At 40.2% G+C, this 25,581-nt stretch overlaps 2 protein-coding genes across 2 annotated transcripts in view; one reads left to right on the top strand and one right to left on the bottom strand.

Moving 5' to 3' along the window:
* Positions 1–14,445, top strand: part of LRRC2 (leucine rich repeat containing 2) — a 48,195-nt gene extending 33,750 nt beyond the window's left edge. Inside the window, exons 5-9 of the mRNA XM_058556798.1 lie at positions 1,357–1,493; positions 4,978–5,123; positions 6,526–6,678; positions 10,762–10,898; positions 13,469–14,445. Coding sequence (XP_058412781.1) covers positions 1,357–1,493; positions 4,978–5,123; positions 6,526–6,678; positions 10,762–10,898; positions 13,469–13,518 — 623 coding nt within the window. The 3' untranslated portion in view covers positions 13,519–14,445. The remainder of the gene's footprint in view (positions 1–1,356; positions 1,494–4,977; positions 5,124–6,525; positions 6,679–10,761; positions 10,899–13,468) is intronic.
* A 7,123-nt stretch (positions 14,446–21,568) lies between these two features.
* RTP3 (receptor transporter protein 3) lies at positions 21,569–25,357 on the bottom strand. The gene is made up of 2 exons (XM_058567499.1): positions 25,105–25,357; positions 21,569–22,283 (listed from the first exon to the last, which is right to left on the bottom strand). The coding sequence occupies exons 1-2, from the start codon at positions 25,257–25,259 to the stop codon at positions 21,569–21,571; spliced, it is 870 nt and encodes a 289-aa protein (XP_058423482.1). The 5' UTR covers positions 25,260–25,357.
* Between the last annotated feature and the right edge of the window lie 224 nt (positions 25,358–25,581).

The following is a 25,581-nucleotide window of genomic DNA, read 5'->3' as shown; positions in this document are numbered from 1 at the left end:
AAATATGTTTATTGTAAACATAAAATACAATATATTGTTCCCATATATCAGTCCATTGATAAGTTTAGTTTAGCTTATTATGTCATTTTGATCAAAATTTTATGATTTTCCATCGTCTCATTGTTCAGTTGCATCACCTGAAAATGAAGACCGTAGTGCTCATCACGCTTCTCTTTCTCTCGGGGTGTTAGGGGTGAAGGTCTGGGGGCTGCACAGAGCTCCATTCTCACAATGTGTGCTCCCCAGTCCTCCCCAGGAGAGAAACAGTCTTTCCTTATTTTATATTGGCCACCCGCCATCCTGCTACTTTGACTACAATACCCGACTGTAAGGCTTGCAGTGTGTACCGGGTGGGTAAGTTAGAGGGGCCACTGATTTCGACAGCATTACCATTATCTTCCAGCAAACAGTGAGACCAACAAAATTGACTCAGAAATAGCCCCACCTCCGATATACTGTCTTTGTACGTTTCCCGTTCTCATTTATAAAATGGCAAGAAATTTGTATTTTGAGTGCCTACTCTGCAATAGTAAACAATAATTTTGGTTTTCTAATTTAAAAAATTAGGTTAAGAATGTTAAAGTAGTCAATGTCTTAGAACATGCGTGACGTGAGTTTTGGAATATTAAATATATTTGCTCTTGTGCTAGTTTCTGGTTTGGAAGTGATTATGTATTAATTCAATTAAGACAGAACTGGGATGCAGTGTTTCTCCATCAATCCAATTATTGCCTGTATTCTTAGTGTCTTCATTTCCTGCTTGTGAAAGGGACTTTCTGTTTTAAAGCATATTCTTTAGGAAGCATGAGATGTCATAATTGAATCAATGCCAATATGAAGGCAAAGATAAATGAATTACACGCTGTCTGTAGACAGTCTTCTTGTCTAAAGCATTTAGCATGTACATAAAGCTTTGTGCATATTTCCGTCCCTAGTTCACTTCTTAGAGCCCACCAGTGGACCATAGCTGGTCATCGTGCTTTCTAGGAACTGTACTGGTCTTCAAAGCCGTTCCTGTTACTTCATTCATCATGTGATTTCAAAGGGTTTGCACTCTGGGATGCTGGGGCTTGACCCAAGCTACATGGAAGACAAATCCCCCGCACTCACCTCGCCTATGGTTTCACAAAGGGTTAAAGAGTTACAGAGTGAGCAAAAAATGCACTGATCAAGGACAAAATGCTCAGGGTAAAAGATGAGCAGACATATGAAGAGTGCTTAAAAAGCAAATACGAACTTATGTTTAATGCCTCCCCATCATCATTTATACAAATGTGTTACATCTTTGTTTTGTTTTTTGTTCTTAAAAGACCTTAAAGGACCTACACCATGGATATTAATTTTTTCTGATGACAGGTCGTTTGAAGAACCTGAAAGAACTCAATGTGAGTTTCAACTGTCTGAAGAGCATTCCTCTAGAACTGGGCGATTGTGAACAGCTAGAGAAACTGGATTGTTCTGGAAATCTAGAATTAACGGAGCTCCCCTTTGAAGTAAGAAAGTAAACATTTTTGTACTATGATTTGCTTTTATTTGGTTTATGACATGAAATGGCCTCTAAGACAGGGAAGATGAAATGCATCTTTATTGTATCACATTTTCCTGACATTTCAATCACTTTATATCAGTGATTACAGTCTTTTAAAATGTCCTTACACTAGACCAGGACCTGATTTAAATTCAGAAATGCTATCAAAGGAAAATTAAGCAAAAAAATCCTATTTCCATGAAAGATATTTTTATTTAATGCCTATTTAATATGATTCCTGTTGTCTATAATGCAGATCCTGATTTATTTATCCACAATGATGAAATAAATTGGAAACTGTTGGAAATAAATAAAAGGGATAAAATTAAAAAAAATTTTTATACACTCATAACAAAACTTGTGGATAACTAAAGTAGTCTTATAGATAGGATTTAAGAAGTCCACTAATTTAAAAACCTTTGGTAGTTTCTTTTGGTCTATATTCATTGGAGAAATGATTTTAAATCATTTTCTGACAAAACGGAGAGCAGACGAAAATGAATAGTTTTTATTGCCAAGTAAAACTCAACAGCTTCTTGTGCTGAAGAGAGATAAGGATCTCACAACCCTGCTGGTAATGAACAGGCTGAAAATCGTGTTGCTGGTGAGGTTCTGACAAGGCCCAGGCCACTGATTATAGTCCTAGAAGGGGTGTTGTTCTCCTTTCCTGAAAACTTCTGGGTGGAGGAAGTAGCTGCCTCTACTATTAGCACCCATCTCACCCCAGGAAATGCCTGACAGTGGTCCTGATGAGGGCACACAGCCAGGGGTCATGATTCCCTGCACAAGTCTGCTCAGTCCCCAGTCTTCCCCAGTTTAGAAAATGACTCAGTCTTCTCTTGGATGTTTGGCTGGGAGCAAGCTAGCTCATCTTTGACCTCTCTTGCTCCCACGCCTCCTGTCTATTCTGTGAGTCAGTCCTGTTGGGCATGCCCTTCAGAATACGTTCTGTGTCTGACCACTGCCCAACCCCTTTTCACAAATACCCTAGTCTAAGCCCGTGTTGTCTGTCCTCTGGACTGGGACAACCTCCTAGGCTGGTCTCTCTGTCCCTTCTATGTTTTCCCCCTTTATTGAGACAATTCGTGTACCATAAAATTCACCCAGTATAAATGTACAGTTTACTATAATTAAATTGTAGAATGTTTCCATCACTCCCCCAAATTCTGTCTTACCTGTTTGCAGGTAATCCCCACAAGTGGGAGGCAAGGCAACACTGGGCAACCATAATCTGGTGTTTTTTTTCCTGGAAAACAGCAATTTACTGCTGATTCCCCTGACCTACATTGACATCGGTGGCAGCACATGTACTCTGGATATAGACTTTTAGGCTCTTTGCTTTGAATGGGATTCTGTTGCACAGTATTTGTTATACTCCCCGGGTGGCTCTGTTTGTTACAATAGTTCACTGACTCTTCCCATATATAACGTCACTACTTCAATCCTAAGTGGTTCTCAGTGGCCATAAATTTCAACCACCTGTTCAAACTATGGCTTATGCAAGATAAATAAAAATTACATGGCTGAGGACAGACTGCATGGTTATATTAAAGGGAGTATCATCTGTGAGGGTATCTCAGCCTCATGTGTCCAACTTGTATTTATCTAAAGGAAGCACACAGTACCCCTGGTTCTAGTCTCTACAGACCCAGGAAGGCACTGTTTTGCCTAAATGCCATACCTAAGCGCTGGCAATTTTTTAAAAATTGTGATTAAATAACCCCATAACATTAAATTTGCCATCTTAACACTTTTTAAGTGTATATTTCAGCAGGGTTAAGTATATTCACAGTGTTGTGCCTGTCTTCATGAGGATGTTTCTTACACAAATAATTGACACATTCCAGATTTAAAATTCAAATAAACAGCAAGTAGAATGAATGACCTATGGAAGGTTATGGGATGGGACAACCAGGAATTCTGAGACAAAGGTAAAGATAGTGAAACTTCTGTGTAAATGAGCATTCTATTTACTTTGACTGAAATGTCAGATCTTTATCTGGATAACATTGGAATTTTCAGACAAATATAATTACTTTTCAAAAGAGTTTATGTGTGTTTACTTTGCCTTTGATGAAAGTAGCTGGTGGGAAATGACTTTTATATCTAAGTAATTTCTCTCCTTGCTAAGTTTAATGCCACTCTGATTTTCCTTATTCTAATTTTCATAAAAGTCTTATTTCCTTTAAATATCCTCAAATTATTTTACAGTCTAAAAAATGTATTTTCTACATTTATTGTAAAAAGGAGAAAGAAGAGAGACTGATGGTAATTCTGTCTTGATTTTTCTGCTGATCTGATAACCCTGGCAACACAGTCAGAAACTTTAGACTGAATTATGGGCACCCAAAACATCTTTCTTGACTGCTTATTCAGCATCACATTACTATCTTCACATTCATTTTTATAAATTCAAAACAAGAGAAAAATTAGAATATGCCCATTTAATATGATGAATTTGACCTGTGTTTCACTAAAGCACATTTGGCAATATGGAATTGGGTATTATATTAAGGTAAAGAGAGCCATAAGACTACTGTTTCTTTTTTCGCTGTATTTCAGTAATCCCTCCCATTGGTCCATCTGACTTCATACTGCATAACAATTTTGCAAAAGTATTTTGAGAGGCAGCCCAAATTTTATTTATGGACTCTCAAAATAAGTCAGTAAAAGGTAGCTCCTTCTGTATTTCATAGTCACTGCGAAACTTACATCACCAAATCCAAACATGAGACACTTTTCCTACTTTATTCAGTGTTCATAGATTTGTATTTGAAATAAAAAGATATTTCCCTACATATTTCAGTTACCATGTTAAAAACAAAAATTATGGCTATAAGCTGTAAACAGTAGAGATTGCTGATCATTTGCATGTCACTTTACCAATTCAAATGTGAGGCTCCTTAAGATTTGCCAAAACTCATTAAGGTGGTCTTCCTCAAGTCATGCTACTCTTTAAGGCTTGAGCTTTCTGTCTTCTGTGACTTTGTACATGCTGTTCCTCACCTGGAGTTTCCTTCCCTACCTTTCCACCTGTTGAGGAACCTCAGGACCCAATTCAGATGCTCCATTCTCTGTGACATCTTTCCTGACCCCTGACCCTCACCCCACTGTGATGTTGGACCGATTAGTCCTTTGTTTCTCTGTGTTACCGAACATTGCAAGGTGAAAACTTCTTCATGTTAGTTCTTACTACATAAAATTGCACTGCTTGTTTGTGAAAGTATAAACTCCTCAAGGGCAGCCACCGTGTGCTATTTATCTTAGCGCCCCCAGCGTGTAGCACAGTGAATGACACATCGTAAGTGCTCCAAAATAATACTGTATTGATCTGTTTTACATATATTCATAGAAATGCCTTTGGGAAGAGACATCAATCTAAAAATTATTAGTTGAACTTAATTCCCACTCATAAAAAGTAATTTGCATATTTTGTTATTCCTTTCTAGTTAAGTAATTTGAAGCAAGTTACATTTGTAGATATCTCAGCAAACAAGTTTTCCAGTGTCCCGATCTGTGTCCTGCGGATGTCTAATTTGCAGTGGCTGGACATCAGCAACAATAACCTGAATGACCTGCCACAAGATATAGACAGGTAGCTACTTGCATTCTGAAGGTGAGGTATATGAATCAGTTACTAACGTCTTAAACACTGTTAACGTTTTAAACATGCATAGCACGTGTACGTTCTCTAAAATCAACTAATTTTCCAGAAAATTAATTTGGTTCTTTATAGAATAAGAAGATTCCCAGTGTGCATCATACACATATATGTATATGTATGTGCATTTGAACATATCTTCATTGTCTTGGTGAACTTAACTTCAGTCCTCAATAGAATGGCACCATTAACTTTCCTTTACTCCATAGAAGTAGAAAAGTAAATTTATTATGTATAGAATAGAAACATACCACTCTATGTTTAGAATGTCAGTGAGGATAATTGTTACCAATTTCATTTATTGCTTATTATACATAGTCTTTCAAACAAAATTGATATGCATAGTAAGGTTTTCAAATTGTATCCTTGTAGCTATTTCATGTTTAAAAAATAATTATTACACTGAATCATGTAAGATTCATTCATTCATTCCACCAATATTATTAGGCTCCTGTATGGCAAGCCCAGGAAGTAGGCTGGGTTTGAAGTGGTGAATGAAACAAAATCTCTGGCCTCCTGGAGTCCACAATCTTCTTTATAAAGTAGCGTAAGTGAGCTGTCATGACACAGAAGCCAAAAATGGCTCAGCCTTGAATGGTGTCTCATATGATCTTTCTCTCCTCCTGGTACATAGGATGTGTGCTGGTGCTGTCTAGGTTTATGAGACTAAGTGGGAATTGTTTGACTTTGAAACACAAGGAGAACTTAGTGCAATATTTGTGGGATTGGTCAAGATTTTGCAAATGAAGAAAGAAAAAACTAGAGGAGGGACACTGAGTTAGAACAAGATGGAAAACAAAGTAAAACATATTTGGAGCATATTTTGCTCATTTCCTTTTCACTCTGCAAATTTCTTCCTACTTTAAAGTTAGAAAATAAGAGAAGAGTAACTGTGCTTTTAAGATATACAAAAGGAAGTATGTTGCCAAAATTTCTTTATTCTCACTCCAACTCTAGTCTGATTTCTTTCCCACACCCTGTTAACCCTTGGGAATGCAGTAGACACCCAGAGGGAGGGATACATTGATTTTTTAGGCCCCATCATGTCCTGTTGTATGTTGTGCAATTTGCTTATCCTACTGCTATATCTGTGTCTTCAGTTGGCAATTAAGTCAGTAAAAAAGAAAAAAAACAAAAACAAAAGCAAAGCCCAAATTGTCTCACCTGACATAACTTTATTTATTTAAATTTTAAAGTCAGTTTATTCTCATAAGGGTTGTATATAAAAATATAAACTAAATAGGGATTTCCTACTAGAATTTATTTGTAATTCACTTTGGTTTTCTTAGCTATGAAGCTAAGTCCTTGTGTTCTAATTCCGTCTACGTCTTCTTAGGCTAGAAGAACTGCAGACCTTTCTCTTGTATAAGAACAAGTTGACCTATCTTCCCTATGTCTTGCTTAACCTAAAGAAGCTCACCTTACTGGTCGTCAGCGGGGACCATCTGGTGGAGCTCCCGACAGCCCTTTGTGAGTCAACCACTTTAAAGTGAGTAGCCCAGAGATCCTAGTAGAGACACGTTCAGACTCAAGGTAAGAAACCAGGAGCATCTGGAGCCTGGATGCCTGTCTCAGGAATTGGAGTAGATGGTTCTCGTACCCTGAGAACCTGGTCCCAGTTCACAGAAATTCTGATGCCTCTTTACAGGATTTTGAAGTTTTTGGCCAATGGCACGGGGAGGTAGAACTCAGAGGATTTATGGACAAGTACTACCTGCTGGCTGAAGGCACAGCGGGGCATATGTCCAGGGCTCCCTGCTCTGTCACTCAGTGTTCACATTGCTGTTGGTGTGACTGGGTCAGTGGCTGTTGAATCCTCCCTGGTTGCCTCACCTTTCTTTGGATTTCCTTGAAGGAGCCTGCAAACCACCCAAAACTAAGAGAAACCACCCATGCAAATGTGATACAAAGAGACTCCAATCTGGGGTGAGAAATCAAACAGTCTTTCTTACCTTGGAAGTGGACTTGAAAAGCCCCAGCTCCACCCTTCCCTGAAGCCCACTCTAGGGCACATCCCCATGGCTCCCTGCTAGTGAGTCCTACCAGAATCTGGGGCTTTGGGGTTCCCCCATCACCTCTGCCCTGAGACCATTTTGGCCCATCCCCAGTAGCTTGAAGCCTTCCCAGGATCCTTCACACAAGGCTGCTCCAGTGAGAGCAGCCTTCTTCACTGTGTCCAGTGACCCATCTGCCTTGAACACCAGCTGCTTGTTAGAATCACCTCTTGAGGGAATATTTCCTGGGACTCCCAGTTCCCTCAGTGGCAAATGCTCACTATCAGCATAGATTTTCCTTATCTTCTGGCCCCTGCAGTAAGATGCCTAGCAAACAGAAATAAAGAGGTTAGCTATTGTGAAGAGAGAGACTACATTTATTCCTATATAAAAGTATGAGATTAACAAGGGTATAAGACATCTTCTCCCCCTGCCCCACCCTCCTCCTTCTGCTAGAATGGGCCTTCCACTGGCCTTGACTGTCTGAGGAATGCTGTCTGGATAAGAAGAGGCCCACTGGTGAGAGGGGTAGCAAGACCCACCCCTGCAACCCTTTCCACCTTCAGGCAACTGGGAGCAGGCATAGCAGTCTCACGTCTAAGGGCGGGAGGGGAACGCTGGTCAGGTAAACTGTGACCTGTGTGCCGGTAACTAAAGTCATTTCAAATAATTGTAGGACTCGGAAATCTAAGAGAATCAGATAGAAGCTCTTTGAATTAATAACAGTTAAATAAAAAGACTAGATACAAATTTGCATTCAAAATTCAATAGCTTACTGATTTCTTAGAAATAACCTATTGAAAAATAATGGAAGACATAATGGCCGTAATAGTAATAACCAAAAATACAAAACATGTAGGAAAAATGCTAGGAAAACTAGTTCTCCTTTATGAAGGGAACTAAAAAGTGTTCCAAAAGAATATCAAAGATGTCTTGAATGTTTGGAAAGATATACTGTGTCTTTTCTGGATGAAAAGACTGTAAAGATATGATTTCTTCCAAAAATTATACTAAGTGTAATATGATTCTAATCATGACTTGAGTGGGATTTCTTTTTTGTAAATTGAAAAACTGATTTGGAAGTATACCTGAAGGTAAAAAGCTCAGAATAGCAATGATGATTTTGGAAAACCAGGGTAATGTGACAGAATTTGCCTTACTGAGAATTACAATGTGTTTAAAATGTGTAATGATCAAAACGATGTGATTCTAGGCAATGATTTGTAGATAAATTATTAGAACAGAACAGGTAGTCCTGAAATTGACCCAAATACGTGATAGAGGGATTTTCATAAGCCAGTGGGGAGTATGAATGACTTAATACACCATTGAGGAAATTGGCAAGTTAGAGAAAGATAAAGCCTGTTCTTCACTTTAGAGCATAAGGAAGCTTTATAGCATATAGCTATATATATGATGTATTCTTAGCATATAGAAAGACATCTAGATTAAGCCACAGATTAAATATTAAAAGGAAACTATAAAAAGAATAAGATATGCCATGTTAATGATGGTGGATTGACCACGTATTGGTCAATACGTGACTCAATACATGGGTCGATATGTGAATGAGAGACCTCAACACATTTATGGGAGACATAGAGCAGACACAACAGTGATGACTGATGAAAACAGGATGAAATAGGCTGAAGCTCAGAGAACAAACCAAGCAATGGGCACGTCTGCCCTGGAGAACTCAGAAGAAGCTTGGTGGTAAGAAATTCCAGTACAAGGAGATGCAGACTGAGGCACAGTGCTAAAAACAGAAGGAAAAAAAGGAAAATTTCATCTAAACAGGCCAACCCATGTTCAATCTCCTCCTCAAGTTCATTGAGCAGACCATCAGCACCAGCAGTCCAGCCTCCTGCCCAAAAGCTGAAGTTTCCTCTAGGGTGGCCCTGGGGGAAGACCCTGGGGGAAGACCCTGGAGTTTTATGTTTGGGGAGTCCCAGGGGACTGGCTAGTTCCCTGCCTGAGTGGTCACCCACAGTGAGGCTGACCCCTGGGCAAACACTGCCTGCACATGTGCATGCTTTGCCAACATTTTGTTGCCTCATTCTCGAATATGAAGGCATTACCAAGCCTTACCAGATAATTGTCACAGAAATATAAATACTGTGTATTGATTTTCCATTTTAGAATCAAACTGCAGGTGAGATAGAAAAGTTAAATATGGTTACAGATCAGAATGCAAATGGCATGGACATTAACAATGTAACAGTGAAGGTTCACGATGTCTGTGATGTGCTTTGAAATGCAGCAAAAATTAAGATGGGTCAGGGGGTAGATAGATGAGTGGTATGTGATAAAGCAAGTGCGGTCAAAGGTTAAATGTGGGACCCAAATGGTGGGGACAGGGGTGTTCACTGTAGAAGTTTTTCAACTTTTCTGAATGTTTGAAAAGTTTCATAATAAAATGTTGAAAAAGTAAAAGTATAGATCACAAAAACTGGGAGGTGGGAGAGTTGGGGAAGTAGAGAGAAGGGAAGGAATATCTCCCCTTGATTGAATAACATGAAAGTATTTGTCCTACAGTAGAAGATATTTCAAGTAGATTAAGTAAAAATAGGAATTGACCAATCAAAGAGATTGCTTCTGGGATCTGAGAGTAACAAAGGGGTAGAGAGAGAGACTACTGCTTTAAATAAAAAGTATCATTGCACTATTCAAATTTAGAAATATGTACAGTAAAAAATTAAAGAATTATAAAATATAGGCATATTTCTTTTTTTGGATAGGGAAGGATGATAAAAATTAATTCGGTGAAAAAGATTGCAAAGGAAAAGTTGAATGAATCTGTCTGTATAAGAATTAAAACTTTTTTGCTTTCTCTGTATTTAGACAATAAATAAAATTAAAAGGAAAATGAACTAGGAAATACATATACTAAAATATGACAGATATATGGCTCATATCTTCATTATATATAGATAGCTCTTCTAAAACCAATGAGAAAGACGCTAATACCCAAGACGGCGGGGCCTACAATTGCAACCAAAGACTATTTGAGGGATTTCCTATTTTGAATTGAAATAATTATATCGTCTTTCACATCAAAGCATCTTTCAAAATTGTGAAGACAGAAGATTAAATGCCATTTTAGTTTCTCTTCTTTAGCTTCTTTTTTTTTTTGTAGCAGTAGTCCATACCTCTTTTGTGGGGATTTTGTCTGAGGCCTTTTAAATTTAGCCACCTCCTTTTAGAGTTTGATGTCACTAATGGGGAGTAATATCAAACACAGGAAGACATCAGACAGTTTTAAGGATCTGACTGAGAGAAAGTGCTGTTGTTCACCTCATGGCCTCCTGCCTGCTGTCCTCTGTCTGTGGCTAGGTAGCTCTCATTTCCCCATCAGGCCTCTGAACAGTCTCTGCCTTAAGACTGATTCCATAATCCTGTTAGATTATTCCACAGCGGAATTCCACTGGTGACACTAATATTATGTGGTCAACTGTGACTTTCAAGGATAAGTAAGAACTTGGGATTTAGGACCACAAAGGTTGACTTCCTTTGAGAGGAATTTTGCAGTTAAAAATGCACAGGTGAAAATGTGATATTGTCCATATTTTCTTGAATAGATTTGTCAGCCTTAAGGACAATCCTATTGATAATACCCAGTGTCAAGATGGTGATGAAGTGATGGAAAGTGAACGAGATCGTCAACACTTTGATAAAGAATTTATGAAAGCCTATATTGAAGATATTAAAGAAAGAGGTAGGTTACTCACATTTAAAATTATTTAAAATGAATATACAGAATTCCATTCACTCCTGTAACACATTTATTGATATAAGTCAAATTGACAAAAAGGTAATTGGTTAGAGGCAGCTTACTTTATAAATTATTTTTCTATTTACCAAAAAAAAGTAATTTCCTTAAAATATCAAATTTTCTTAGTGCACTTGAATGCTTGATACATCATCAACTATTTGGCAGAGAGACTGGGAAACATACACTTTAAATGTGAGGGTTGGGGTCCTGTGGCATAGTGGTTAGAGTTTGGCACTCTCCGCCTCGGCCTGGGTTCACGGGTTCAGATCCTGGGCGCAGACCTACACCACTTGTGAGCCATGCTGTGGCGGTGACCCACATACAAAGTAGAGGAAGACTGGCACAGATGTCAGCTCAGGGCTAATCTTCTTCAAGCAAGAAAAAAGGAAGATTGGCAACAGATGTTAGCTCAGGGTGAATCTTCCTCAGAAAAAAAAACTCCCCAAAAAAACATGAGGGTTACATTACTAACTGTACATGAGTTTTTAACTAAGTGACATCGACAGAAGAGTATCCGAATTAATGGGAAAATAAGGTTCCATTTCAAAATTCATTTAAATTCAACTTTAGAAAAAGTCGTCTCTTATGTAAATCAAGGTACAGCTATGTAAAAATCACAAAAGGAAAAAGACAAGATGACAGATTAGTAAATAGATCCATTTAGTTTTGGTTTCCCATAGGGTGGTGATAATACGGAGGAAGATGGGCCATCATAGTACCTCAGGAAAGGGTGGGGTGTTTTTCCCAGTGGTTATTTCCAGAGTGTTCCATAAGACTTAGAGCCCTTGCCTCCTGTACCAGCATACATACACAGGAAAAGGGCATAAATCAGTCTTTGTTCTTTTAATCACTATCTGCTTTTTGGGTGTGGATGCCTGAGAATTATCCCTTCATTTTTCAGTTCTCTTTTTTTGGTAAGCTAAGTGCAGACCTGACAGAAAGAAAGGTGACATGCATGTGGATTTAGGGAGGAGGTAGCCCTGGCCCCCAAGACTTTGAAGGTGAGCACTTGTGGGCAGGTTCCCCAAGTCACCCTCAGAACATGCCATGCCTGTGAGCTTACTCCTCCCCTGTTAGTAGATGCCTGAAGGTGATTAGTCACATCCAGATATTCAGAGGTTTCATGACATTAAAATACCATTTATTTGGCAAATTAAAAATTTTTTCAACTAAATTAAGAAAATTTCTATACAGTTACCTCTAATCTATTTGGCCATCCTTAATCTTGAATGCTAAAATATTATGAAATAAATTAGAAATTTATATTAAACATGAAACTGAAATAACAGAAGTGTTTATTTGTCAAAAATTATCTTGTATAATTTTCCTCTTGGGTTGTATAATTTTCCTCTTTTGAAAAACTTTATTGTTGTATTTTATTAATTTATTCATAATTATATTTTAGTGCTATAGTGTAAAAATGCAAGAAAGAATTAGAGAAAATAGGTATTAAGCTTTGGATCTATGTGGCCAGCAATGAAATAATTTGCTTTTAAAAATTAAGTTAGTGATGATAGATTTTTGAATTCATTCACTTATTTCTAAATAATTATAATAATTCTATCCTTCATATATTCATGTTAGGTTGAACCAAATGATATTGCTAATATTCAGCTGGTTTTGACCTACAAAAATGGTGATTTCTTAATAGTTCAACCTATACGTGGTCAGGCATGTGCTTTGAATTTTTTGTTTTCTTTTCTTCATCATGGTGTCTTCTCTGTTTTCTTTCCTTCCTCATCAGGCTAATGTCTGAGTCAGTCACAGAGTCCGTGGCTGTAAGGAAAAAAGTAGATTTAGTGAGTCCACATGGACCTCCAACCTCATGTGATTCAAGAATGATGAGGAAGTGAAGCCCTCACTGGTCCTCAGACGTTAGTGAACATAAGAATCACCTGCAGGCGCCACCCGCAGAGTTTTTGACTCATCAGGTCTGGGGGGAGGCCTGAGAATGTGCATTTCTAACAAGTTCCCAGGTGATGTTGATGCCTGGGTCCGAGAAGCACACCTCGAGAACCACTGGTATAGACCATCCTTTGACAAAATTTGGCTGTGGAGAGAGAGAGTGGGTAGTAACCAGAGGGAAGAGCACGACTGAGATCTTCCTAAGATTGTGCTTGGTTTAGAAATAGCCCAAACTTCTCTTATAAACTGTATTCCTTTCCACCTGGTATCCAAAGTCCCAAGTCCTTGGCCATCTATTTCTATTTTGTCAACTTTTGTTATTTTAGGGACACACCGTTTGCAGGATCCTGATGTAGCTGTGTGAGTTGGTTGGAAAGATTGCAAAAGAACGAGAGTTAATAATTTTATCTTATTCTATTGTAGATCTAAATATTTCTAAAGTATGACTATATCTTTGTGATGGCAGACTTGGTGGTGATAAATGCATTTATCTCTACCCTTAAAATATGAAGTGGCAATAATCTGTGTATTGACGTAGGCCATGGCATGTGGTTATGCTTCATAATGAAATGGAGAATGATTGAGTGTATTTTTTCCTTTTGTTACAGATTCGGTTCCCAGCTATACCACCAAAGTATCTTTTAGCCTTCAGCTTTGATACCATCCATCAGAAGCCTGCAGAATCTCGCTACCCTGTGGAGCTGTAAATCTTCACATTGTGGGTCGTGTCATGTAGAAATAATGGCTTGTGCTTAAGGACAGAGTCTAGAAACCATGGTGATAGTTGTTAGCAAAAATGATTTTCAAATTTCAGATATATGAATACCTCTCTCTGTGGACTGGAGAATTGATAAATGGGTTTATATATTGATATTTACAGGTTCATTTGTATACACTTCTTTCCAAATAATACACATTTATATTTTAGAAAATATATTATTTTTTTAAATTATAACTTAAAGACCAAATTCTGAAGTTGATTGCATTGTTTTCAGGAATCAAGGGATAAACGGGTTGTGAAAAGAGCATTTATATTGGACTAGTCAGATGAGAGTTTATTTTATTTTGTTATTTTGGAAGAGTTTTAATGCATTATTCCTTTAACAAGAATAATTTTCCTTGAGCTTATACAAACTGCTAGTTCCATATATTTTAAATTATATTTTGCAAGTGTAGGCTCTCAGGAGATACTTTAGGTGTAATCTGGTCCTTGAAGGTAGAAAGAAGGGCTGGAATGTCTGCCTGTGCATTGGGCACGAGGCGCTCAGATGGTGCGCTGGTAGCCCTAGTGGAGGAAGTGTGGGCCTGGCTGGTCATGGGAAGCCTTGCAGGGCCTGCATGGCTGGTCATCCTGCCCTGAATGGGCACCTTGGGGGTCCCGGGACCCACCTGAGAGCAGGGAGCAGAGGCCATGCCCTTTTGGACCCCTCCTCTAAGTTGGCCATATAGGATAGTGGAGATGACCAGTCTACATTGATGAGGAGTGGCCTAGCTTCTTCATGGCTACCACAGGAGGACTCTGCCTATGGCCAAGATGCTGTGGTCCAGAGGGAGCTCACGAGACTGTATTTAAATTGGCAAAGATGGGCTTTGGACTCTTACATCACATCATGTGATTTGGAGAAATTGTACAAATATCTATTTTTATACCATTATCTTTGGCTAAAATAAACAGAATTGTGTGTTGAAGATAAGCTTGAACAAGTGGCTTTTGTGACTAAGAAGGAAAAAAAAGGCATATATTCATGTATATGTTTATATGAATTGACTTCTATCTGGTCTAGCGCCTTGCTGTCCAATAGAACTTTCTGCAGTGATGGAAATGTTCTATATCTATGCTGTCCAATATAGTAACCACCAGACACGTGTGCTTCTTGAGCACTTGAACAATGACTGGTGGACTGAAGAACTAAATTTTTAATTAAATTTAAATTTAAATAGCCACAGATGGTTACCATATTGGACAGCACAGATCTAGCCAGTTGGGTTTTTTAGAAGTTAAACTGGGCTAGAAATGAAGGGTGACTTTTATTTCCTCTTATCTGAAGAACCAGTCTATCCCCAGAGGGGTTACTATTGACACCTCAATATTTTGTCTTGACAGGCTTAATCATAATTCCAAATATTTTATCCTCAACAGATGTAAAACAGGCAGAGCATTCTAAGACCACACGGTAATGCTTCAGTAGAGGATTGCTTCAACTTAAAAACAAACTGAGCAGTAGGTCAAGAGATGAAAAGAGTAGGAAAATGAGAAATCACTTTAATTAAACCTCAAACAATTGTCTTTTTCTTTTTTAACTCTTTAAAAATAGAATTCAAATTTATTAGTTGTACTACTTGAATGATTTTGGAATTTTATTTCATGCCAAAGAATATGTTATATATAGTTAAATGGAAAATATATCTGAAAAGGGGGGAAATGGGGGCTGTCACACAAATTGACTGTCTATTACTTCTGTAAATTTTATTTCAATAAAACCAGTCTTTTGTGCAAAACCTTGTCTCAGTGTTACATAAATAAATGAAAAAAATACTGCATTGATATATAATTATTTCATGTTACATAATAAACAAAACAAATATGTTGTTTGAATATGATGCTTGTAGAGATACTATTTAATTTATTCATATAAATGTAAAAATGCAGAGAGATTCTAAAGTAGAATATGCATCTTAGTGGAAATATAGAGATTTGAAATTTTTACATGATGCATATGGACTGATACATAATTTGGAAAAGTAGTTTACATAGCAGAATATATGTATGAACATTAAAGCAATATGAAAGAATAAAATATAATTCTTAGCAGAAAAATGTTCTGGTTGCAAAAGCTTATCATTATACCCATTTTTCATACGTTGGAGGTTAAGGGGCAAAGACGCTTAGGTGGAATCATTGAGTAGTGCATTTTTTATTAATGGCAAGATCCACACCAGATTTCTAGACTCTAGCTTTCTAGAATGACCATTGGGCATGCTTGCCAATACCAGTTTCGGATAACTTATGATGACTGCAAGCAGTAAGCTCTGGAAATCAGTTACTCTCTTTCCCTTTCTGTCTGCTTCTGTTCTTTCCTGTCTCAATGCCTCTCTTTACTTCTGAGTGGGAAGGAAACTTAGATACTTTGAGGTATTGTTTTGTGGCGTATGTAGGTTTAAATGCTTATTTTATGGTATGTATGTTGGATTTATTTCTGAAACTTAGGAAATTAAATCTAAGCTTTAAAACTTGAAATGGTGCCAAACTGCAATATTAACAGGCAGCTCAAAAATCTTCCCTTAGAATATCTAGCTATATCATCAGAGCGAAAAATTGAGATGCTTAAGCTGTTTTATTGTAGTGTTAGATAAATTACAGGTGGAACAAATTATATCTGAGTGTTGGGCTTGAGCACCACTCATAATTCTTAGGAAAGAAATCAGCCAAACACTGGTAATTGAATCAAAGAAGATATGACATTAAATAGATAAACTTGGCTTGACTGTGAAATTCACCAGGGGGACAGAGGACCCAAGGCTGAGCTGGCGTCGGCAGAGTTGTGGCCTTGAGGGAGGAAGGGACATAATTTGGGGCTAGGACTCCAATCTTCAGTCATCAGCTGCCACAGTACTGTCTAATTTCATTTATGGCTGGTTGACCCAGGGAGCACCTACAACCCAAGAGCAAGCAATGAATCGGTCCAAAATAAGACTTGGGGTTCCTACTTCTAGAATGTTTTGTGACTTTCTGAGCATATTTTGTAAACTTCTGCAGGGGCCGATGGTCTATGACACTCCTCTGCACTAAGTTATCAGGGCAGACCCCACTTCATTTGCCTGTTCGCCTGTTGTCTTGAAACATTTGGTTTAAATGGCCCCTGATAAAAATTTTCAGATTTTAAGCCTTCCATGAAACGTGGAAAATAAGGAAAGGTTCAAGAAAGAGACGACAGTGTTGAGAGATAGCTATAGTAAATAGAGAAATGGTAAGATGTTTATTCTCCTGTCCTTAAAGAAAACATCAGCCATTAGGTCTAACTTGTAATATTTGCCCACTTTTGGTTATATGCCAGAGACATACATGCCTGCTTTGGTTACCCATGGCATGTAGAAGAAAGGAAGGCGTGGAGAAAGGAATTTATAAGCCCTCAGCTAAGTCCTGCCACACTCCTATTGGGAGATCAGAAGGCTGTAGGTGGAGGGGCTTACCTTGCGCTATGCCTTTCTAGACTGCTGCTTGCACTCCAGATTCACTGGCTGGGAGACTATGCTCTCTGGTCTTGTGAACATTCCTTTCTGACACCGGCCTGGACTGAGACTGTGATAAATGTATCTATTTTTCTCCTGGTTGTTTTGGGTTCCAAATGAGGTTTCATGTAGTTTCCTTAAATTCTCCTGCTGCCTCATGTCTGTGGAAGAAATAGACAAAAGCAAAAGAGACACACTGTAGGAGTTCAAGGTGGAGATTTTGAAAGGCTATTTATTCATTTCAATTTAATGGATTCCACCCTGTTGCCAGGGTCGTGGTTTTCCTGAAAAATATGCCTTGTGGATGGAGAGTCCTTTATGAATCGCTCTTCTCTGGATTCATGTGCAATAGAGGCAAAAAGCAAAGGAAAAAGTAAAAACATTAGAGGTGAAGGAATCATTCAGAAAGCTTTGTTCTGCTAACTTCTGTACGGAACTTCCCGAGGGCCTGGGCAAACAGTATTCTCTGCAATAGTAGGCTTAATATTTTGGGGAGGTATTGTGATTCAAGTTCACGGTAAGGCTTATTATTTTCCAGAGATGTTATTTCAATGCTGCCAAGTGAGAAGTACTTGCTATTTATATAAATTTTAAATAATTGTGCAGGGTAAATATCTCTCTTCAAGCTCCTTCTGCAATATGCCCAATGCTGACAATGATGTTTGTCCTATAGAGGGTGATACTAGCTTCACGGAGTAACCTGGAAGAGATTTCTGATTCTTTAGGATGTCTCTTCCTGGGATTCCTTAGTTATCAGGTTAGTGTAGGAAATGCCTGTATTACTTACTGAGGTACATATTCTACTGGCTTAGAATGAATTACGTTTTCACTCGAAGACATTCTCTATTTGAGCCCAGATTTTGTATTTTATAATTTTATTGAGGGTAATTATTCTTTTTTTAAAATGAGGAGTTCATTTTGATTGCTAGATGACTCTCAGTTTTCTTATGCCAGCTCTGACCTTGAATGTTGTCGCCTGTTTTTTTGTTTCTCCTTCTCTACAGGGCAGCTCCATTTGGGAATCCCACTGACATTAAATCAGACATATTACAGATGCGTTTATATTCTTCCTCCACTTTCCAAAGCTCCATTAACGATATTTTCTTGGTCTTCCAAATGTGTAATTCTGTAACCAAGCAAAAGGGGCTCATTCTGCTTGCCACAATCTGGTGCCAATCAATTGCAAACAAGCTGGCAGTTGAGAAAGGAAAGTTTATACAATTAGCTAGCATAATTGGAAAATGGCAGACTAGTGTCCTAAAGAACCATCTTCAAATCGTACAGAATCTTGAGGCAGTTATTTATAGGGGAAATGGGCAGGGAAGGAGGGGGTTTAGAGATGTTGACCATCCAGTGTGATGAAATTCAAGGCACCACATTATCTCTTTCTTTTGTCATTTGTGATGGATACTAATACAGAATTTTTCTTTCTGGAAGTCGTCATGTTCCTGGGGAACTCAGAGAACAAAGTTATCTTCTTATCACAGCTGGAAGATATACGTAAGCAAGAGTCATAGAACTAGCAGGTCATGTATTTTGCAAAAGTGAGAGGTGCTTAATCATCTAGGCTACATGCAGACTAGAGGGCATTCAAAGAGACTAGTGAGTCAGGGTCATAGTAACAATATTTCTTCCTTTTCCTAAGAGGGCTTACCTCCTGCTAACTTAAGATCTAGCTGTTACAATTCTATATAATTTTCTTTAAAAAAATCACCTGTTAAAAAAATCCACAGATCTTTCTCATTTCTTTAAAATACTTCCTTGATTCTAGCTTTTCCTGTCCTAACTCTGGTCCATTCCTGATTCACAGGGACAACACTTTTCCTAGTTTCTCCTTTCCCAGCTTCTCCCACCCTACTTGTCAGTAGCAATATTTGTCATCAAAGTAAGTTTTTATCATGTAATAGGCATTCTTAGAATTTTGAAGAGCTTTCTGTTTCTTTCTTGATATTAAAATTCTTGACTTTAGTCTTCAGTGAGCTCACAAATAGTTTAACTTCCACTTCCCTCAATGTCCTAATTAACTTTTCTACCATTTTCTAGTTTGTTTTCCTTATTGACATGCTCTAAATCATTCCATCCGTCCCTGCCTGTCTTTGAATACAGTAGAGTCTTTTTCTGGGAGAGATGTCGGCAAATGTTTTGCATATCCTGTACGTGCCATCTCTTTATTGTGCAAATATGCACACACACACACATGCACATTCTACCCTCTTTTGAAAGCTGGTCAACATTGGGACTCAGGGAGCTGGGATTGCAAGGCAGCTCTTTTACTAATCACTGTGTAATCTTGGGAAAATCCTTTCATCTTTGAATGAGCCTCATTTTCCCCACCTGTAAAAAACAGAGTTGGAGAAGACACTTTCTAAGGCTGATCTATCTTTAATATTTTATGATTTGCCTCCCACCAAGAACCTCTTTTTCTATTAACGACCCAGCACATCTTCACTGCCTCACTGATCACGCAGCTTCCAGCTTTTTGTGGCTGCTGGAGCACACTTGTTTCCCTTACATGCTTGTTTCTTAGGCATGTGCTTGTACCTGGCTTGTCCCACTATTACATTTTAGGTTCCTGGAGTTTGCCTAATACAGATATATAGACTGTGCTTGAATGTTTGAAAGTGAATAGCAAGTCTGTGAAGAATCTACCCACACATTTCTGTTGTGTTCCCAATACTTATCTCTGTACTGAGATGTATAAATATGATTTCTGATATTGCCTTGAAAGTGTAAACTTGCATCATAAAAAATTGCATTTTCTAGAAATGCAAATCAAAGAGACAATGAGATATCACCTCACATCCATATGTATGGCTCTTATTAAAAAAAATAACAGAAAATAAGTGTTGGCTAGAATGTGGAGAAATTGGAATTCTTGTGCACCGTTGATGGGATTGTAAAACAGTTTGTTTGTTATGCAGAACATTATTGTGGTTCTTCAAAACACTAAAATTGGAAATATCATATGATTCAGCAATTCCACTTCTGAGTATATATCCAAAAGAGTTGAAAGCAGGGTTTCAAAGAGATATTTGTACACCCATGTTCACAGCAGCACTACTCACAATAGCCAAGAGGTGGAAGAAATCCAAGGGTCTATAGATGGATGAATGGATAAACAAAATGTGATATTTACATACTATGGAATGTTATTCAGCCTTAAAAAGGAAGGAAATCCTGTCACATGCTACAACATGGATGAACCTTGAGAACATTGTGCTAAGTGAAATCAGCCAGTTACAAGAAGACAAATGCTGTATAATACCACATGTTTGAGGTATCTAAAGTAGTCAAATTTATAGAAGCAGAAAGAAGACTGGTGGTTAGCAGAGCCTAGAGGGAGGGAGAAAAGGAGAGTTGTTCAATGGGCATAGAGTTTCAGTTCTGCAAAATGAAAAAGTTCTAGAGTTTGCCCCAGAGGGAGCAGCAAGGGTGCAGGCTGGAGCTCAGCCTGGCCAACTACGTGCCCTTGGGAACAACCTGGTAGTAGACAGGAGGGGCAGATGGATGGAGGAGGGTAGGGAGGGTGAGAGAAAAGGCATATCTGCCTTAAACGACTGTTGCTTTCATTTTAGCCACGTAAACTGAAGGATTCATATTTTTTGACCAAAAGAGATGTGAAAATGAGTCTTAAAATGATTCTCATTAATGAGAACAGAAAACTTGGTAAAAGCTACTTGGTTTCAGAATCCTGATGAGAATCTGCATACAGACTTCCACACTTGGCCCTTCAGAACAGGGGTCCCCCCAGTGTTTGTGAAGGTGCAACCCTGTCAATGAAAAATCGAGCACACACTCCAAATGGGTGTATATTTATTTATTTATAGATTATATCACTATACCATTCCACTAATATATTAGCATACATTATAAAACATGCAACAAGAAATAGTAAAGTATGAAGAGAAATTAAACAGAGTTCTAAGGATATCTCCCTCACCTCAGCGGACTGTCCTGCCTCATCCCTCAGCTGCTGTGGAGACCACTGCTTTAGAACCTGGGTTTTCAGCCTAATGCTTTCGACTGCAAATGCGTCCACAGACTGACCTCAGGGGGTCTGTGCAAAATTTTCTGGTGAGAGGGCCCACAGGTTTCATAAGATTTCCAGATTGTTCTGTAAGCCATAAACGCTTGAGTTCCAGTTTTCTAGAGAATGAACAAAATTACGGCGTTCTTTTTTTTTTTTAATTGAGGCGAAATTCACATTAAATTAACCATTTTAAAGTGAACAATTCAATAGCATTTAGTGCATTCACAGTATTGTGCAAGCACCACCTCTACCTTGTTCCAAAACATTTTCATCACCCCCGCAAAAAATCCATACTGATTAAATAGTGGCTCCCCATTTCCCCTCTCCCTCCAGTCCCTGGGTAGCCATCAATCTACTTCCTTTCTCTGGATTTACCTATTCTGAATATTTCATATCAATGGGATCATACAATATGTGACTTTGTATGTCTGATTTTTTTAACTTAACATCATGTTTTTGAGACTCGGATACTGACTGTTACAGCAATCATGATGATAATGATTAGAATGAGACAACAGCAGCACAGACCTAAGGTCCTGCGCAGTGGGGTCTGGTTTGTGTAGGAGTAGAACCTATCACTTGAGAGGGGGTCCTGGACTTCCCTCTCCTCCTGGTAGTTGGGGTTTTCTCCTGGGCTCCGGTAGGTGGGGAAGCTAGCAGACCGTGTGGGCCCAGAAAACCAGGGGCTGAGTAAGACCTTTCCTTTCTTCACTGCACCTGCAGTGGTGCCACTCCTTGTGGGAAAAGGCTGGTGCATGGTGATGCTGAGGGTAGGTGAGCTTATTGCGGGAAGTGCTAGAAACACTGGTGACTGCATGGCCAGGCCTTTCCCACTCTGAGCACAGAAGCCTAGCAGACATGCCTCGCAGTTGCCACTGTCGTGTGGCCCTTCACAAGAGGTTTCCGGAATCTCCTCAGTCAACTTAAATTCTTCTCTATAGCACTTCTTCAGAATTTGGAACACCAGGTTGCTCAGGATCCTTGAGATGTTCTCGTTCGTGAACTCGGGAACCTCAAATGGAGGCTGGGAGCACTTTTGACATCTCTGGGCAAAGACCCTCATCTTCACCCGGCCCCTGCATCCACCCTCACTCCAGTGCATGTGGAAGAGGATCTGAACTTGGGAGGAGGCCCAACTGCGGGAGCACAAGGAGCACTGGAATCTGTGGACACAGAAGACAAGATTCTCAGCTTGGTTCAATATGGCCGACTGGGCTGTGCCAGAGGAAAGAAGGAGCTACTGACAACACAGAGAGCGACTTGACTGGGGTCATGGATTAGTGGGGGAAGGAATTACCCAGCCCTTCATTCCTATTTCTATTGTGCCACCAGCACGCTGTGTGACCCACAGGTGTCTATCATGAAAATAGCAAAGCACAAGTCATGAGAGCTGGAAGGGATCTTGGGTGACTTCTAAGTCCAACGTGATCGTTTTAGAGATGAGGCACACACTGGAAACTTGTCATGCCCAGAGACCTGGTGGGTGTAAGAGGCAGGACTAGAACTCCAGTCTCCTGGCCCCAAATCAAGGCTTCTTCAAGTGCGGATTTAAGTGGATCAAAGACTCCAAGTGCAACAGCAGCCATTAAATCAGCCCCGAGAACCCTGAACTGAAATCCATAAATGGATACAAGTGGGTGTTGGTACATGCTACAGTCTGAATGTTTGTGTCCCCTCACAAATTCAAATGTTGGAATCCTAATGCCCAAGGTGATGGTGTTAGAATGTGGGGTCTTTGGGAGGTGCTTAGGTCATGAGAGTGGAGCCCTTGTGAATGGGATTAGTGCCCTTATAAAAGAGATCCACAGAGTTCCCTAGCTCCTTCTGCCATATGAGGGTACAATGGGAAGTCTGTGACACAGAAGAGGGCCCTCATCTGACCAGCTGGCACTCTGATCTTGGACTTCCAGCCTCCAGAACTGTGAGCAATTTATTTCTGTTGTTTATAAGCTGCCCAGCTGTGGTATTTTTTTTTTTTTGGTAAGCAAGATCAGCCCTGAGCTAACGTCCGTTGCCAATCTTCCTCTTTTTGCTGAGGAAGATTAGTCCTGAGCTAACATCTGTGCCCATCTTCCTCTATTCTGTATATGGGATGCTGCAACAGCATGGCTTGATGAGCGGTGCATAGGTCCATGCCCAGGATCTGAACCGGTGAACCCTGGGCCGCTGAAACGGAATGTGCAAACTTAGCCACTACGCCACGGGCCAGTCCCCTGTGGTATTTTTTTTTTTTTTAATAACAGGCTGACTGGACTAAAACAGTAAGCCATGGACCCAAGGATTAGGGAGGGACCCTAAACAGTCCAGTGTCCTAGGGAAAATCATTGCTTTGCCCTCAGTTGCCCAGGGCCCCTGATCTGTCAGTATTACAGGGAGATCACAGTGTCCAGCTCTCTCTTCTTTTGCCTCCCTCTAACCCAATTCACTGTGCAAGGTAGCCCAAAAAACTTCATATTCCTCATGCTCCTGGCCTCAGACAGGGTACAAAAGAATGACATCTCATCTCAGCAGGGAGGAGGGCAATTTTCTAAGCTACAATAGATGGATGTTAGGACATGTCAGGACAGATGGAGAGAAGGGAAGCACATGGTTGCACCTAGGATAGGAATTACGGGAGAGCAGAAGGCTGCAGTATGGCTGGGACATTTAGTGCTCACCAAATTATCCATGCACTCCCTCCCATTTCCCTGCCCCTTTGCAGTTAGTTTCGGGTGATGTGACCAGTTGGCTAATGGGACGTGGGCAGAAGTGATATGCTACTTCCGGATCTGGCACAGAAGCCCTTGGAAGATCTTCTAGCTCTCTCCTTCTCTGCCTTGGTGACTGTGGGAGCCACGTGTTAGGTTAAATCACTGATATTTCATGGTTTATTTGTTACAGTAACCAAGCCTAGCCTTGGCTTGATGCACAGGAGCCCCGGAAGTCTGGGATGGTGAATCAAGGGGGCTGGGAAGAATGAGTCAGTCAGTGTTCCCTCCTGTATTGATTCTAGCCTCACCTCACAGGGCGAACATGAGGATGAAATGAAGGGAAGACGCCAAGAAGCTCTGACTACTGTGATGGGATGACCTTGCGGGAGTCATTGAGAGCACGGGTGGTGCAAAGGGCCCAGGCCCTGTTCTCCTGAGCTGCAGTCCCTTGCCCTCCCCCTGGGTCATGCTGCTTTGCTCGTGTACCAGCTCAGAGTTCAAAGTTCTTATAAAAAAATGAGTTCAGACTTTGTCAGGATGCTCCTGGTGCCAGCTCCTGGCCCAGGAAAACCACGGGTCTCAAGGAGAGGAGAGCTCTGCTTCCGCTGCTCAGACCCTCCCCCAAAGAGGGGGCAGCGGCCAGGCAATGAGCCCCTGCCTCAGTCCCAAGATAGAGTCCCTGGCCTGCACCATCCGTGAGGGTGGACAACCCCCCCATCCTTGGGGCTCTGCTCTCCCACCTAGAAAAGAGAGAGTGAGACTTTTAGTGGCTTCTAAGGGCCCCATTTTAAAAAGACTCCATTAGCTCAGAGTAGAGAGGGGTAAGATTCCTGTGTGTTGCTCAGCTCCCCCTGTTCTCTGCCCCCTCCCTGAGGGGGTCTCCTCAGCACCCAGGGCCTCTCCCTCATGGGCTCCATGGTGGACCCCAGGTCTCCCAAGGCAGGGAGCATATGCAGCGAGCTTTGCTCAGCTGGCTCTCCCGCCATTGAGCAAAATAGTCACCATTCCTCCCCTTCTCTTTATCTCACTGCTCCTCGCCTTCACTCCTCGTAGCCTGATTTCTCTGAATCTAGGCATTAGCCCACAGCACTGTCCAGTCCCGCTACTATTCTGGGGTTCATTGTAAGAAGGAAAAAAATCTTTAATGAGGCTAAAACTTCTTGGATGATAGGTACCTTACTTCCTGTAATCTTCAACTTACAAGCATGGAACGGAACAAGAAAGGTAACGAGTACATACAGTAAGAAATAAGCAAGCATTTTCTGGAATATGTATCATTGCATTCCCCACTCACCTGGCAAAGTTCCACTGCTGATATTGTGTCCACCCCGGTTTCAGGATGCCAGGAAGAAGGCTTCCGTCTGGTGTCAGGGTCCACTTGTGCCATGGTTTCACCTCCTGAATTAATTCCTGAAACATCTGCTTCCATACCTCCACGTTCTGACCCATCGCTGCTGCCGTGGTGAGCCGGGTGGGTCAGGTCTCCAGGGCTCTGACAGATCTGTAGCAGGACATGAGGTTTGCCACTTCAGAGAGCAAGGGCTCAGACCTGCTCTCCCTTTGTTTACCTGGACCGGGCCTGTGTACCAGGTCTTTGTCCCAAGGACGAAGGTCAGTTGAATCTAGCTCCAAGTTCAGAGAACTAGGCTCCACAGAGAATTTCGAAAAACACGGAAGGCATGGTTTCATCCATCAAAATATTACCAAAGGAGAGCCCAGGACTCCATGTCAGGAGGAGTGGATCTCAGTCGGGCTCTGCTGTTTACCTGCC

Source organism: Diceros bicornis, chromosome 2 (genome assembly GCF_020826845.1).
Source record: "Diceros bicornis minor isolate mBicDic1 chromosome 2, mDicBic1.mat.cur, whole genome shotgun sequence".
NCBI classification, from domain to species: domain Eukaryota; kingdom Metazoa; phylum Chordata; class Mammalia; order Perissodactyla; family Rhinocerotidae; genus Diceros; species Diceros bicornis.
This window is presented reverse-complemented; position numbering and strand designations above follow the sequence as displayed.